General features: G+C 38.9%; 2 protein-coding genes across 3 annotated transcripts; both read right to left on the minus strand.

Annotated features, from left to right (window-relative positions):
* Window positions 1-266: 266 nt before the first annotated feature.
* On the minus strand, window positions 267-9,039 carry LOC114473192 (SEC14-like protein 2). Of its 2 annotated transcripts, XM_028462633.1 has the most exons (13): window positions 8,949-9,039; window positions 8,260-8,335; window positions 7,366-7,409; window positions 6,189-6,251; window positions 5,355-5,543; window positions 4,577-4,672; window positions 4,392-4,452; window positions 2,921-3,004; window positions 2,664-2,770; window positions 1,606-1,745; window positions 1,363-1,532; window positions 1,127-1,269; window positions 267-1,038 (listed from the first exon to the last, which is right to left on the minus strand). In XM_028462633.1, the coding sequence occupies exons 1-12, from the start codon at window positions 9,000-9,002 to the stop codon at window positions 1,166-1,168; spliced, it is 1,188 nt and encodes a 395-aa protein (XP_028318434.1). In that variant the 5' UTR covers window positions 9,003-9,039; the 3' UTR covers window positions 267-1,038; window positions 1,127-1,165. The 2 variants fall into 2 exon arrangements, with proteins under 2 accessions (XP_028318434.1, XP_028318433.1); XM_028462632.1 differs by having other exon boundaries at window positions 267-1,269.
* A 2,790-nt stretch (window positions 9,040-11,829) lies between these two features.
* On the minus strand, window positions 11,830-15,739 carry ved (ventrally expressed dharma/bozozok antagonist). The gene is made up of 3 exons (XM_028463423.1): window positions 15,550-15,739; window positions 14,116-14,360; window positions 11,830-12,099 (listed from the first exon to the last, which is right to left on the minus strand). The coding sequence occupies exons 1-3, from the start codon at window positions 15,737-15,739 to the stop codon at window positions 11,830-11,832; spliced, it is 705 nt and encodes a 234-aa protein (XP_028319224.1).
* Window positions 15,740-16,309: the final 570 nt, after the last annotated feature.

Here is a 16,309-nt window from a genome sequence, read left to right on the forward strand (position 1 = left end):
GATCTTTGACATTAAATATTTTATGTTAACTGTTGTATTTTGTTAAGCATTTTATTCACCATTAATATCATTTTTGTTATTATTACTGTTTATTCTTATTGGAGGAGGCAACAGCCATCGTTGATTGACAGGTGGGGAGGTAAACAAACACGCCCCCTACAGCCCCGCCCACCTTTTACTGTAAAAAAAGATATTTGTATTCACAGTCAATCTAAACAAATAAATGAATACTAATAAAGCAATTATTATTAAATTTAAACAAAATGTTGATATAATAAGTGTTTTATCGACATTAAACATACACTTACATAAGTATTTCATTATATATATATATTTGATCAAACATGTATTAAAAAAAAATAAACATTGCATGTTAATAAAAAAATTAAATCATGTTTTTTATTATCACCTTATTAAATGTTGTGTATGTTTAGTTTTTATGTTTTGATTGTATTTTCTTTCGTGGTCCGTTTGTCTATTGCCAACAGCTGTTTAGTGTCTGTAGTTGTTTCTCTCTGCGTCTGTAGTTGTTTCTCTCTGCGTCTGTAGTTGTTTCTCTCTCCGTCTGTAGTTGTTCTGTAGTTGTTTCTCTCTCCGTCTGTAGTTGTTTCTCTCTCCGTCAGAAGTTTTTTCTCTGTTTGCCTGTAGTTGTTTCTCTCTCCGTCTGTAGTTGTTTCTCTCTCCGTCTGTAGTTGTTTCTCTCTGCGTCTGTAGTTGTTTCTCTCTCCGTCTGTAGTTGTTTCTCTCTCCGTCTGTAGTTGTTTCTCTCTGCGTCTGTAGTTGTTTCTCTCTCCGTCTGTAGTTGTTCTGTAGTTGTTTCTCTCTCCGTCTGTAGTTGTTCTGTAGTTGTTTCTCTCTCCGTCAGAAGTTTTTTCTCTGTTTGCCTGTAGTTGTTTCTCTCTCCGTCTGTAGTTGTTTCTCTCTCCGTCTGTAGTTGTTTCTCTCTGCGTCTGTAGTTGTTTCTCTCTCCGTCTGTAGTTGTTTCTCTCTCCGTCTGTAGTTGTTTCTCTCTGCGTCTGTAGTTGTTTCTCTCTCCGTCTGTAGTTGTTCTGTAGTTGTTTCTCTCTCCGTCTGTAGTTGTTCTGTAGTTGTTTCTCTCTCCTTCAGAAGTTTTTTCTCTGTTTGCCTGTAGTTGTTTCTCTCTCCGTCTGTAGTTTTTCCTCTCTCACAGACTTAGTCCGTCCGTGTCTGAAGGAGGAAGAACTTCAGCATTGTAGCTCAACTTCTTCGAATGAAGAAAACTGTAGCTGTTATCAAAACACAACACGTCTGTACGCGCGCACACACACACACACACACACAGTTGTTGTTTATGTTATTGTTGTTTACGTTTTTGTTGTTGATGTTGTTGTTGACACTCACACACTCCTGGCTCGGTGCAGGTGATGCTTCCATCTTCAGGTACCAGGTGAGCGTTGTAGCGCTCGTTTGGGAGAACCTGCAACATCTCCTCCAACTTCTGATCACCGGCTGCTTTGGTTCGTCTGAACACGCCGAAGCCAATGTCTGCGCCTTCGCTGGCAAACTGCCACCTGACACACACACACACACACACTCGGTGAGAACCTGTAAACCGCGCTTAGAGCTGAGCTGCTGCATCTGAACCTGAGGATGGCTCCAGCCACAGGGACGTCAAACTGTAGCTGAACCTGTGAACCACGGCTAACGGTGACGCTGTGCTCGTACTCAACCTTTACCGAGTCCCGGACGTAGTAGGAAGGAGGAACCTGACCACCGCAGTTTATCTGTACACAACAACAACAACAAAAAACAATGTCATTCCAGTGTGTATAAGTATATCCTGATATCTCTCCGTTAGCTTCACCTAATCGAACATTCTGTCAGAGAGCAGCTGTACTATGAAGCAGGATATCAACATGTTCACTAAGGCTGCATTCACACTGCAGGAAAAAGTGGCTCATATTCAATTTTTGGGGGGTCAAGACAAGTGACCAGATCTGATTTTTTACACTCAAATCTGACCCAAATCTGAATTTTTCAAATAAAATTTAGAACAATTTCATATGTAGTCCTGAATCAGATACAGATCAGATTTTTTTCAATGCAACCGCAGAGTGAACTGTCAAAGCTGATTTAACGCGTGTTTGATACGTTGATGTCACTTTATAGCAGCAGCTGAAGCAGTGAGCGCAGCGCTGCAGCTACAGCAAATTAAGTTTTAACTGTCTGTTTTTGGTCGGGCATGGATATGAATACCTAATGCATGTCGGTTTCAGTTTTGCTCCGTTGGGGTTAGGTCAAAGCTTGAAGGTTCGTATCATAAATGGTTTGTGTTTAAGAGCAAATCAGCACCACAAAAAGCCAAAACAAAATGTTTGTCTCTCTTTGTGAACGTAGCCTTAGACAGGTGATTTTAGACCAATCACAAACACGGAGAAATACTGGTGTAGAGCAACTTACGTCTCAAATGAGGGATAATTCTTTAAAAATATGAAGAATTAAAATCCAAAATTCAGACCAAAAACAACACCATTGCTGCAGAAAACACAGGCAGATAATTGATGACCGTTGGGGCCTGTACTACAAAGCTGGATTTCCTCTTATCGCGCAAACTTCCGGGATTTATTCTGTGTGTGCTGTACAGGCCCCTAATAACAGATAAACAACTAACAACAACAGTGTTAAATGTGTGCCGCACTCACTGCAGTCCGACATCGAGGATCTCCGTCCGGGTCGGTTCTGGTTCCTCCGTAGTAAACAGGAAGTTGATCCACGTCTATGAATGTGCGCAGCACTTCCTGCCAGTCGCCTGCAGATGTCAGAAGACGACATGCATGTCATCAGGCCCAGGCAACGGGAAACAACACAAACATGGAATGTCCGACAACAATCAAAAGGAAAACAAAAATACACAAAACCACTGAAACACACAAAACGACACCAAGAAACTGGTTCTTACTTCCTAAGATCTGGATCTTCTGTCGTGTCTCCTCACACATGAAGTGTTTGATCAGGTTGTACGCCATTGGAAATATCTTAGGAGCTAAGGAATGGAATAAACACATAAATAAACAACAAAACAAGAAAAACAGGGCTTATACTACAAAGCTGGATTTCCTCATATTGTGCTAATTTCCTGGATTTAAACGGTTGTGTCCTGTACTACAATGCTGGCTAATGTCTTACCAGGCTAAATCACCATGGTAACTTAGGAAGTGAATACTTAAATGAACATGTTTATATCCTGCTTCATAGTACAGCTGAGGTGTATTCCATAAAGGAGGGTTAACAAACTCTGAGTCTATCCATAAACTCTGGGTCAACATACCCAGCGATGGGAAACTCTGGGTATCAGATTCCATTACAGCTGGTATGAAGTGGGTCAATCAACCCTGAGTATGTAAACCTTGGGTTATTGACGTGCACGCACGCGATAAAAAGCCATCAATCAATGGATCAGAGATGACTCGAGCTGCCATGACAACCAAATGGAAGAGAGTGATTTATTCACCCTAATGGTGAAATAAGCCAGTGTTTGAGGAATATGAGCCTGTTCTAAAGGTGTGTTCAGTCTTCAGTGACTATAGTGTCTTGAATCACCCGTAATTAGTCACACTTTTTGGTCACTCTATCACTTTATCTCTTCAGTGACGTGACGAGCAGTGAATAATATGAATAAAATGTGTCTGAGGAGGCGTGTCAGCAGCATAGGATGTCTGCAATAGAGAGTCCTCCTGTTACACTGGATATAAAGACAGAGACTGCTGCTTGATATCGAATCAATTACAGTATATTGATTTTTAATGTAACATTGTCACCAGAGTCATCTCAAAATACTGAAGCAGGATGCGAACCCGCGACCTATCGCTTCCAAAACCAACGTCACAATTCACTGCACCATCATACCTTCAAATATGTGCGATTTACAGATTTAACAATATAAAACAACAATGGAGCCTTAAAAGTGGATTTATTTAAATTATCATCTCCTCCTTTATATTATCCACAGGTTTGTATTCAGGGAACTTTACTACAGATGTCAGTAGATGTTTTAATGCAGATCAACAACATTAGTAATGATGTGAACACGTCTGTGGTGTGTGATGTCACTAATGTGTTTCAGAGAAAAGTGTTAAGGTTCATTAAAGTGTTCAGAAACGGTGTTCAGGTGGGCGGAGCCAGGTAGAAACCCAGGGTTTCTTCGATAAAACCTGCCAGCGACCAGGTTTAGTCCACGGACAACGATGCCATGGTAACATACTCAGAGAAGAACATACCTCGCTTAGGAATGAGATACTCAGAGTTTGAATATAAACCGCTTTATGGAATACCCCTCTGCTCTCTGACAGAGAATGTTTAGTTAGGTGAAGCTAACGGAGAGATATCAGGATATACTGATCCAGCTTTGTAGTACAGGACCACAAAGTCACCTTTGATCACAAACAGTCGCTTCAATCCTTCAGGATAGTTGTCTTCAAACATGGTGAGGATCTACAGGGACAGACGAGAGGACACGTGTGGGACAGACAATGGACTGATGTGGTGAGACCTTAGACATGTTGGACATACTGTGTGTTGGACAGATGTGAGACATGTGGGACAGATGTGGACACACCTCTCCGTAGGCCTCGATGGCCGGCTTCCAGATGTGTTTCAGTCCCAGTCCTTCACAGTCATAGATCAGAGTGATGGATTCAATGTTTTCACCCAACTGTCCAACACGGAGACAGAAGGACAGGGTCGATGAGGGGACACCCACACATTATACTGTACACCCACACATCATTATACTGTACACCCACACATCATTATACTGTACACCCACACATCATTATACTGTACACCCACACATCATTATACTGTACACCCACACATCATTATACTGTACACCCACAGTGTGGGTGGAGTCAATTACATTTTTCAATTATAATTACGTCTTCAGTTATCCATGTTAATGTACAACTTGATTATGATTATGATGACCAGCATTTTTTCACATTAAAATTATTATTTTTCCACTGAAAGTCAATTATAATTAAGTTCTCAATTACTAAAGTTCAATTACAATTAGTCACAATTACTGATCCTTTAATAAATAACTCCATAAAATGTTAGCTTTCTGTTAGCATGTCCTATATCAGCTGTAAAATACAGTAAAAATATTAACTATCATCTGATTAGTTTCCTTGGTTACCTTGTTAGGTTTCCTAATCAATGAAAATATTGATATTAATATTATTAAAGTTGGCGTCTGATACCAATATGTTAATTTTTTTTATGGTAAAATGATCCTCAATAGAAGTGACAGGTAATATGAAACATATTTTAATAATTATTAGATTCGTATGTGAGTAAACCATATCCCCCGCCCACACACACACACACACACACACCTTCTCAGACTGACGCTGACACTCCGTCCTCAGCGTCTCACAGTCTCTGACTTTGGTCCTGATGAAGTCTTGTTTAGACGCTGACAGCAGCAAACCTTTAGGGTCTAAGGGACCGACCACATCGTACCACACTGGACTGCCCTCACGGTCGTAACCAAACATCCCCCCAGAGAAATACCTCTGTATCACCTGAGGAACAACAATCGATATCTATACCATCCACACTAATAATTGATGCAAAGCTGAATATAAACAAACAGAATAAATATGTTAAAAACGTACAAGCATTAGCTCAAAGCTAACATTAGTTAAACCAGTTTGGGTCGTGACCCCATTTTGATATCACAAATTTCTGGCGACCCCAGAGATTTTTTTTTTTTTTTTGCAATTAGTTTTTGATCATGTTTGTGATATTATGTAGTGACAAAATGTGCCAGCTCAGATATCTTTATATTGTTTTTTTATATATATAGTTGAGTAAAGGTTTAGAATACAGTTAGAGATTGTGTGGTTTTTAATTTGAAAAAAAATATGATTATTTTAAAAATTACAAAAACATACTTCTCGTTTTTATTATTTAATCGTTCAGTTAACTATTGAATTATTAAATTTTTATACTGTAGTTTTTGTTGTTGTTTTTTTTAAACTCTATTTATATTAAAGTGAAAAGATAGAATACAGTTATTTCACATAGTGTGTTGTGTTTTAATTTGACAAAGAATTATGATTCGTTTTTTTTTTTTTAGAAATTTCAGGCAACCTCATTGAATTCCGGAAGACCCCACATGGGGTCACGACCCCAAGGTTGAAAAACTTGTGATTTTAAACTCTGACCTCAGGAGGTTTCCAGTGTGTTAAGATGGTTTCCACCTTCATGTTCTTTCTGAACTCCACGTGCTGCACAAAACACACACACACACACACACACACGCACGCACACACACAGGCACACACACACACAGTTGTTGTTTATGTTTTTGTTGTTGTTTATGTTGTTGTTGTTTATGTTGTTGTTGACACTCACACACTAAACAAGGTTTTGTATTTATTTAATGTTTTTGCTGAAATGTAGAGAAAACATTTATTATTAAAGCTTTAGAAGCACATGAAACAAAATAGCTGTGTTAGCCTGTTAGCATGTTAGCATGTTAGCATGGGATGTAACGTTGGGCCACATGTTGGTCATAAAAAAACCAGTTTAAGCTGCTCTGATTATCTAACGGTTCTACATTGTGTTTGTTTGAAGGGCGAAGGCTGTGTTGTATGTCATGTGGTCGAGGGGTCGTCCTTAGATCGAGAGGTTGGGGGTTCAATCCCGACTAGTGCCTTGCATGGCAGCTCTGTCTCATTGGTGTGTGAATGTGAGCTAATATGTAAAGCACTTTGTGACCTGTGTGTGAAAGGTGTAATATAAATAAAACATTACTTACTTACTAACACTACACACTCAATAAGTATATACTGTCTAGTATATACTATAAATATGATTAGGTTGATGAGCGTTCCCACTGAAGTATACTTACAAGTTTCCCAAGATGCATTTAGAAGCTACAACGACAAAAACTTGAATCACACTGAGGTTAAATATCTCTGTTGATTCTCTACCTTTACTTTGAAAGTTCTGAAAACATTTGAAGTGAGAAAGTGACCAAGTAGAATATCAACATGTGCTCATTTCATCCGTAAAACCCACGTAGACCACTTCCTGTTAACTTCAAAACTAAAACATTGCTCACAAAAGCGTTAAAAAAAACTAATGGAAGGCAAGAAGGGATGCTTTTATTTTGAAAAGGGGATTTTTAGCTTGAAGCTGGTCCCAGGACCATTTTTTACGTTCCACTCACAATGCATCATGGGACGGTTGAGTATGACTAGTGTGCTCACCGATATTGACTTTAGTTTGGGTTGAATTTAAATGTTGTACAACATTCCGTGATTGAAACGGATAAAAGTGATGAATTGTGTTAAATTTCAGTCTAAAGTGGATGAAATCATTTTAATGTGAACTCACCTTCCTGATCATAAGTTCAGCTTTGTTCACGTTGAAGCCTCGAGCTGCAAAAAAATTACAAAAAAGGTCAAACTTCAGACGCGAGATTTAAATCAGCAAAAACATACACAATAATATACAATAAATAAATAAATAAATGAATAACGAGGGGATGTCAATAAACCAAAGATTGGGTAAAAGACAACATAAATACACACAAACACGCAGGTTAATAATTATAGTAATATTATATTAATAATAACATTATATATATATGTATATCTGCTGATGTAACAGATGTACGTGTCGGTCTGTTGACAGACTTTATGTTTAAAGAACACACACTGAGGTCAAAGGTCAAAGCCTCGACCTTTGGACGTTCATCAGTCGATGAACTCAAACACAATCGATACAGTCAACCCTCCGCCTCCCCGAGCGTCACCTAGCAACAACAAGCTCCGCCTTCACACAACAATCCAGACAACTGTCTGTCTTGTTCCAGTCCTTCATCACAGACGTATAAAGAATAAATCTGTTCCAATCCTTTGTCACAGATGTATAAAAAATAGATCTTTTCCTGTTCTTTCTCATAGACGTATAGGAATAGATCTGTTCCTGTCCTTTGTTATATATGTATAAAGATTAGGTCTGTTTCTGTTGTTTGTTACAGACATTTAAAGGATAGATCTGTTCCTGCCCTTTGTCAGACATATACAGAATAGACATGTTCCTGTCCTTGGTCATAGATGTATGAATAATACTGTAGATGCTTTCTTGTTAAAGTCTGTGCAGCCCTCTAAGAAATTTGGAGGGAAAATAGTTTTCTATCTTTGAGGTGTATTTTCCGTGTGTGTGCGTGTGTGTGTGTGTGTGTTGTATTTTTGTTATAACACATATAACTTGAGTGACACTAACCTCTGAGCCAGCGGAGCAGGAAGTGGTCGTGCTGAGCAGGAAGTTCAGAGAGAAGGTCATCGATTCTCTGCCGAAACTAAAACACACCAAACATCAGCAGCACAGACATATAACGTGTGTAGTTTGAGCCTCTGAGAGCAGAAAACTGTTCATAAAACATCATAAATATAGACATTACACTGAATATCAGGTGAGCAACAACGATTTACATTTTAAAACCTTTCAAAGAAAACCTGACCTGAAGCTTTACAACTTTAAATGCACACATTTTCAGTCTCTTTGTTCTCACACACACACACACACACGCACACGCACACACACACAGTCACAGCTACATACACGTGTTATAGAGCCTCACAGAACAAATCCAAATATTGACTTTTATCAAATATTAACTGATGTTTTTAATATTTAAAGCTGTCACTGACGTCGCTTTACTTCTGAGGAAATAAAGGGTTTATTTTTATTTATTAAAGGATAAATTACAGACTTTTAGACTAAAACAAACCACATGTTGCACAAAAAAGTGTGAAACAAACACATTTCTCAGTCACTCCATGCATTTCACAGCCTCTGACACACTTTAGGAGGGAATTTGTGCAGCTGCTGGAACACACACACACACACACACACACACACACACACACACACTTACACACGCACAAGTTGTTTTCTTTATGTGTGTTTACCTCAGTCAGAGTTTGGGCCTGTTTGGTGCTCAGATCTCCAACACATCCGCTCATCTCTGCACCAACTGCAGCTCTGACACACACACACACACACACCAACACACCTACACACACGCACTTAAACACACACGCACACACCAACACACCTACACACACGCACTTAAACACACACGCACACACCAACACACGCACTCACACACACCTACACACACACACGCACACACAGAGCTGGACTCTCACCTCCAGGCTTGCTCTGAAACACACCTGGTAAAACCTGAAAGTTGTTCTTCAACAGCTGCATTTAAATATACGCAAATGAATCTATTTTATTTGTTTATTTTAACACCAAAAACATGTTGCGACATCCAACATTTCATCCAATACAAATACCTTCATAATCCAATATTAATCCAATGACAATCTAATCCATTTCCAATTTAAATCCAATAATAATACAAAGTTAATCCAACACAATTCCACTAACAGTCCAATAATAATCAAATACAAATACAATATTAATCCAATAATAATTAATCCAATAATCATTTAAATTAATCCAAAAACATTCAAAAAATTACTAATAACTGTAAATTTTCAAAACAAACTAAAATTTCATTTTATTTATTTCATTTTATGTATTTATTTATTTGTATTAGGACATTAGGACATACAATGTTTTTGGTGTGTTTTTGAATCAAGTTGTAAATTCTTGTTTTTGTAAATGTGCTTTTTCCTCTGAGGAACTCTAAACCAGAAAACAGTACACATGTTTGGGTTAGCTTAGCATGTAGCAACTAATCCCACATGTTTAGGGTAGCTTAGCATGTAGTGACCAGTCTCACATGTTTTGGTTAGCTTAGCACGTAGTGACCAGTCCCACATGTTTAGTTTGCTTAGCAAATATCAACCAATCTCACATGTTTGGGTTAGTTTAGCATGTAGCGACCAGTCCCACATATTTGGGTTAGCTTAGCAAATATCGACTAATCTCACATGTTTGGGTTAGTTTAGCATGTAGCGACCAGTCCCACATATTTGGGTTAGCTTAGCACGTAGCAACCAGGCCCACATGTTTAGGTTAGCTTAGCACGTAGCGACCAGTCCCACATATTTAGGTTAGCTTAGCACGTAGCAACCAGTCCCACATATTTGGGTTAGCTTAGCACGTAGCAACCAGTCCCACATGGTTGGTTAGTTTAGCAAGTAGCGACTAGTTCGACAGGATAGGTTACTTTAGGGTGTAGCGACCAGTCCAATATAATTGGTTAGTTTAGCATGTAGCGACCAGTCCGTTTAGTTTAGCACGTAGCGACCAGTCCCACATGTTTGGTTAGCTTAGCATGTAGCAACACTGACTGTGAAGGGTCCAGAGTCAAAGGTTAAAGGGGCGGGGCTACATAGGATTGATTAAATTTTTTATTATTTATTGACGTATTAATCGCTGAGGACTGAAAGAAAGTGGGAGGGGCTTAAGTATAAATCATACCGATTTGGCTGAAGAAATTGTTGCTGGTTTGAGGACAATGTATGGATATAATTGAATGTGTTTTATTTTGAAAAGTAAAGAAGCGACAAAGATGTAACTAAAAACAACTGAATTAATTTATTAGCAGCAAGAATGCAGGATGAAAACACACTGTTTACAAATCTGAGCGTGGGAAAAACACTTCACTGTCAACAATCATCAGATAAAAGTAAAAAACAACCAAAACCTGTCACACATGCACGGAAAAGTAAATAAATAAAAGGCAGAACAAAAAATTGGAACTGCAGTACCAAAACATGCCAGTTGGAGGCACTAGAACAAAAAAAAAAGATCAAACTCTCGTAGATATTACAAAGTCACATTCAGTCCAGCTGAAAAGATAAACACATAAATGACATATTTAAATCACAAATAGGCACTTTTTCAATGTTTTTCAGAACTTTTCTTGTTATTGTTTGTTAAAATGGAAACATTGTTAAACGTTTCCAAAAAGTGAAAACAAATCACAAAAAATTCCTCCAAAAATCACGTTTTTTTTGGCTTCACAGTAAACCGTGACTGTTGTGACACTAACAGCCACCAGAGGGCGCCCCATGTGTTTCCAATGTTAAATAAGCTTTTCTCAACTGTTATAACAAAACAAAAAATAAATCACTCATTACAATTCAATTTGAGACTAAAAATCAGTAAAAAAAAAACCCATTTGTATTCTCACACTTAAAAATAAAAATAAAAAATAAAGCAGAAATATTTTAGAAAACCAACACAGGGAAAGATTAAAAAAGTTCAAACAATTGTTTAACAGATGATGATGATGAAGAGGAAAACAGTTCCTAAAAACTGCACCATAGGAATGGAAAACAAGCAGAAATTACAACGATATGTATTATGAGAATTATCAGCAGGTTTAAGATGGAACATTTACTCAAATTAATGAATTTCCTTTCACATTTTTCCAGAATTTAAACAGTGAACAAAAAACAAAGCAGAAATTATACAAAAAAACACGGGGAAACCTTTTTTTTTTTTTTTTTAAATAGTTTAAGTTCAAACTAAATATTTAGCAGGTGATGATAATGATGAAAACATCTCCTAAAAACTGCACCACAGGACCAGAAAACAGGCAGAAATAATTCAAACAATGAAACAACAGGTTAAACAAATTAATTCATTTCCTTTCACAATAAAAGCTTGATGAAAATCCACATTATTGCACAGCACCCTGAAGGATTCAAGCTTGGAGGCACAAACGGTGACGCGATTATTTACAGATTTTCAAAATAAAAGGCTGCCTTTTCTGCACTCAAAGCGTGTTGGAACCAGTTTAACCAGCAGGTGGCAGTAATTCACCAGTAGCTGGTTCAACAATCCAACATATCGTTTCCCAGTGAACGTTCAGTAGTACTGAGGGTAATAATGTGCGGATGCTGGTGGCATCACTGCTCCGTACTGGTAATATTGGGAGTACTGGTCCGTGTGCAGAGAGGGGAGAGTGGGGGCGAGCTGCAGAGTGTGAGCGTGCACGTACGGAGGAGGATGAGGTAGAGGAGGGAACGTGGGAACGTCGGCGTAACGCAGGAACGGAGACGCCTGACACACGTGAGCCAGAGCGTCCTGGACCGAACGCTTCATCTTCATCCTACGGTTCTGGAACCAGTTCCTGACCTGAGCCAGGAAACAATAAACAAACAAATCATCAATAAACCACTAAATAATCATCAAACAGTAGGAAAAATACACAATAAACAAACATCAATAAACAAATAAAAAAATACATATTTACTAAAAAACAAACAATCAATAAACAACATCTGATCAACCACAGCAGATGCTCCTAAAGCAGTGGTTCTCAACCCGTGGCCTGGGTTTGCTTATAGAGACGGCTACTCAGAGACCATCTTCCACGTTAAGACGTGATCTGTATCTATTTTTAGGCCGTGGCTATGGATACGTTAATCGTATCTATAGAATGCCACTCTATTCATACGCAACGCCCCTCATTGGCCAGTTTAGGTCACGTGATAGGTGCACCATGTGACTTAAAGTTCTGTTAGTTGTATTTTAGCTCATATTTATTTTTAGCTACCAAGCTAACCCTTTTATTTTAACTCTAACCCAGGAAATACCCTAAAATGTTTATTTTTGTCGTACATGTATTCTTAAAGGTGGAATTTGTCGTGTTAAATATGTTAAAATGAAAAAATACGTGTCAAAAGCGGGATTCAAACCCACGACAGCGAAAGGAAGAATCCTTGAGTCAGGCGCCTTAGACCACTCGTCCATCCTGACACAGGCACATTACGCTTATTTAGGAAAGGTCCGGTTAACGTCATCAGTCGTAGCTATAGTCCCAGGGGCTACGGCTACATTTAACGTATCTCTAGATATTTTCTTATTTTTAATGTATATGTCATTGCTGAGAAAGTCTATTCACACAGATGTAGAACCAAACGGCCTCAGTGCGTCCAGCAGGGCCCGGATAGCGTTGGATAGTCACTCTCCACTGAAATCCAGAACTCAGAAAGCGTTTTTAAATGAGAAGCTGTGTTACGGTACGGTCACTAGTGGATCCAGTGCGTCCTGCATGTCGCTGACAGGTGATGGTGGTGTGGTCCTCTCCTCCACCTTCTCCCCCACACCTGAAGTTAAGGGCATCTCACTCGGAGGCATAGAGAGGAGGGAGGTACGAGTAGAGCGGGACCGGTGTGCCACTGCCTTACACGCCCTATCTCAGTTCTGACCCCAACATTCTCACTCTTTGGTCATATGTTTAGATCTGAGCTAATGGGAGCTCAACAGCGCCCCCCTACTCCTAATGGAAAACAATGATAATTTGTGGTGATGGGAGGAAGTGCAACCAAAAATACTCCAGACTACTGGAACTGGAAATTTAAACTATTAATTTATAATTTCATGTCAAATAAAAAAATAAATATTTAACAAACCGTACAAAAGGTAGTAATAAATACATAAATAAAGATTTGTAAACTAAAGAAATAAATACAAAATAGGCTGAGAAAATAAGGAACAAAAGTGTGTGTGTGTCTACATCTGTGCCTGTGTGTGTATATTGTGTGTGTGTGTGTACATCTCGGTTTGTGTGTGTGTGTATATATATATCTGTGTGTGTGTAAATCTGTGTGTGTGTATATATCTGTCCACATCTGTGCCCGTGCGTGTATATTGTGTGTGTATATGTGTATATCTGTGTGTGTATATCTGTGTGTGTGTGTGTATATATATCTATGTGTGTGTATGTGTGCGTCTATGTATGTATATCTGTGTGTGTATATATCTATGTGTGTGTATGTGTGTGTCTATCTTTGTATGTATATCTGTGTGTGTGTATCCGTGTGTGTGTATGTCTATGTGTGTGTGTGTATCCGTGTGTGTGTATATCTGTGTGTGTGTATATCTATGTGTGTGTATGTGTGTGTCTATGTACGTATATCTGTGTGTATATATCTATGTGTGTGTATGTGTGTGTCTATGTATGTATATCTGTGTGTGTCTATCTATGTATGTATATCTGTGTGTGTATATCTCTGTGTGTGTGTGTATATCTACGTGTGTGTATCTACGTGTGTGTATGTGTATGTGTGTGTGTGTGTCTATCTGTGTGTGTGTGTATATCTATGTGTGTGTGTGTATGTGTGTATCTATCTGTGTGCGTGTCTTCACCTGTTTGTCAGACAGGTTGAGTTTCCTGCACAGCTCAGCTTTATCCTGCGTTCCCAGGTACGCGTTCTTCTTAAACGTTTCCTCCAAACAGGAGATCTGCTCCGCCGTGAAGGCCGTCCGTGACCTCCGACCCCCGGCCACCTGAGGGGACAGACGGGGGGACGGAGAGGACGGGGAGGTGGAGGGTCTCTCCTCACTGTCGTAGTCTGACGTGTCCTCAGCTGGACTGAAGCTGCTCTCAGTGCCTGGAACACAGAGAAGGAAAGAACTGGGTTTGTGTGTGTGTGTGTGTGTGTGTGTGTGTGTACACGTGTGTGTGTGTGTGTACCAGAGATAAATGTTATTTTAACCCTCTGATTGTCAGAATGATTCATGCAGTAAATTCCACTAACGTCCTTCCCCATCCATTTATTTATCTATTATTTATTTATTATTTACCAATTGATTCATTATCTATTCATTTATTTATTTATCTATTCACTTATTTTATATTCATATTTTTATTTATTTAACTGTTAATTGATTTATCATTTTTTTATTTCTCTATTTATTTACCCATTGATTTATTTATCGATTCATTTTTTTACTTTAGGTATTTTTTTTAATTATCCATTGATTTATAAATTGATTTATTTATCCATTGATTGATTGATTGATTTATTATTTTACCTTTACAGTTAAACAGGTTATTATTGGCTGTCCACTTATTATGAGATAGAAATAAACAAAATAAATAAATAAAATGAAACAAAGTTAAATAAAATAAGGGAATAAATCATTCACACTTTCAGGGTCACACACAATAATATTTGATTATGAAATGTAAATAATATTTTTTTTCAAAATATTTGAAACCAAACAAACGTGTTGTCACATTTTCTGTAAATCTAAAGTGTGTACGTGTGTGTGTGTTATTTAAGTGTGTACCTTGGTGTGTGTGTGTACGTGTGTGTTATTTAAGTGTGTACCTTGGTGTGTGTGTGTATGTGTGCGTGTTATTTAAGTGTGTAACTTGGTGTGTGTGTGTGTTATTTAGGTGTGTACCTTGGTGTGTGCGTGTACGTGTGTGTGTTATTTAGGCGTGTACCTTGGTGTGTGTGTGTGCGTGTGTGTGTTATTTAGGTGTGTACCTTGGTGTGTGCGTGTACGTGTGTGTGTTATTTAGGCGTGTACCTTGGTGTGTGTGTGTGCGTGTGTGTGTTATTTAGGTGTGTACCTTGGTGTGTGTGTGTACGTGTGCGTGTTATTTAAGTGTGTAACTTGGTGTGTGTGTGTGTTATTTAGGTGTGTACCTTAGTGTGTGTATATTAAGGTGTGTACCTTGGTGTGTGTGTGTGCGTGTGTGTGTTATTTAGGTGTGTACCTTGGTGTGTGTGTGTACATGTGTGTGTTATTTAGGTGTGTACCTTGGTGTGTGTATATTAAGGTGTGTACCTTGGTTGGGGGGCTCCTGCTGGTAGCTCTGGTTCCTGGTCCCATCTCGGTCCTGGTCACATGGTTCCTGGGGCTTCTGGGCCCAGTATGAAGCAGGGGGGCTGTGGGAGCTCATACTGGGAGTAGTGGAGGTAGTGATGGAGGTCTGACTGCTCTGAGCCAACCACTCCACGGAGAACACACTCCTCATGTCTGGGAGGAAACCTGTGAGAACCAACTGCTCCTCAGAGGGTCTCAGAGGGTCTGGGTCCTCCTCAGGAGAAGCTCCACCTCCTCAATCCTCCTGTTTCAGATGTTAGGAGGAGGTTTTTTGCTCTTTGGAAGATGTTTCTCCTCTGCTTTAAAAGTAGTTCTTCCTCCTAAATCAAACGAGTCCTGAGAACTTCTCAAGTTCTTTAGAGGACGCGCGTCCACTGTTGAAGTTCTAACAGAAGGTTTTTCAGGATTTTCCTCCTCTGCGAACTCAGATGAAGTTTCTTCTCCTGTTTCAGTCGTTGAAGAAGTTCTTTGTCTTCCTGAAACAAGTTTCCTGTCCTTTAAAAGTTGTTTTTCCTCCTAAATCCTCTGGTTTGAGGTTCTTAACGGTAAAAAATGAGGTTTCCCAGTTCTTTAGAAGACGTGTGTCCACTGTTGGAGAAGGTTTTTCAGGTTTTTTTCTCCACTATGAACTCGGAGATGATGAAATGAGGATTTCTGTCATTCAGAGCAAGTTTTTCTCTGTTTCTTGTCCTTTAAAAGTTGTTTTTCCTCCTAAATCCTT

This window comes from Gouania willdenowi, chromosome 12, assembly GCF_900634775.1.
Source record: "Gouania willdenowi chromosome 12, fGouWil2.1, whole genome shotgun sequence".
NCBI lineage: Eukaryota > Metazoa > Chordata > Actinopteri > Blenniiformes > Gobiesocidae > Gouania > Gouania willdenowi.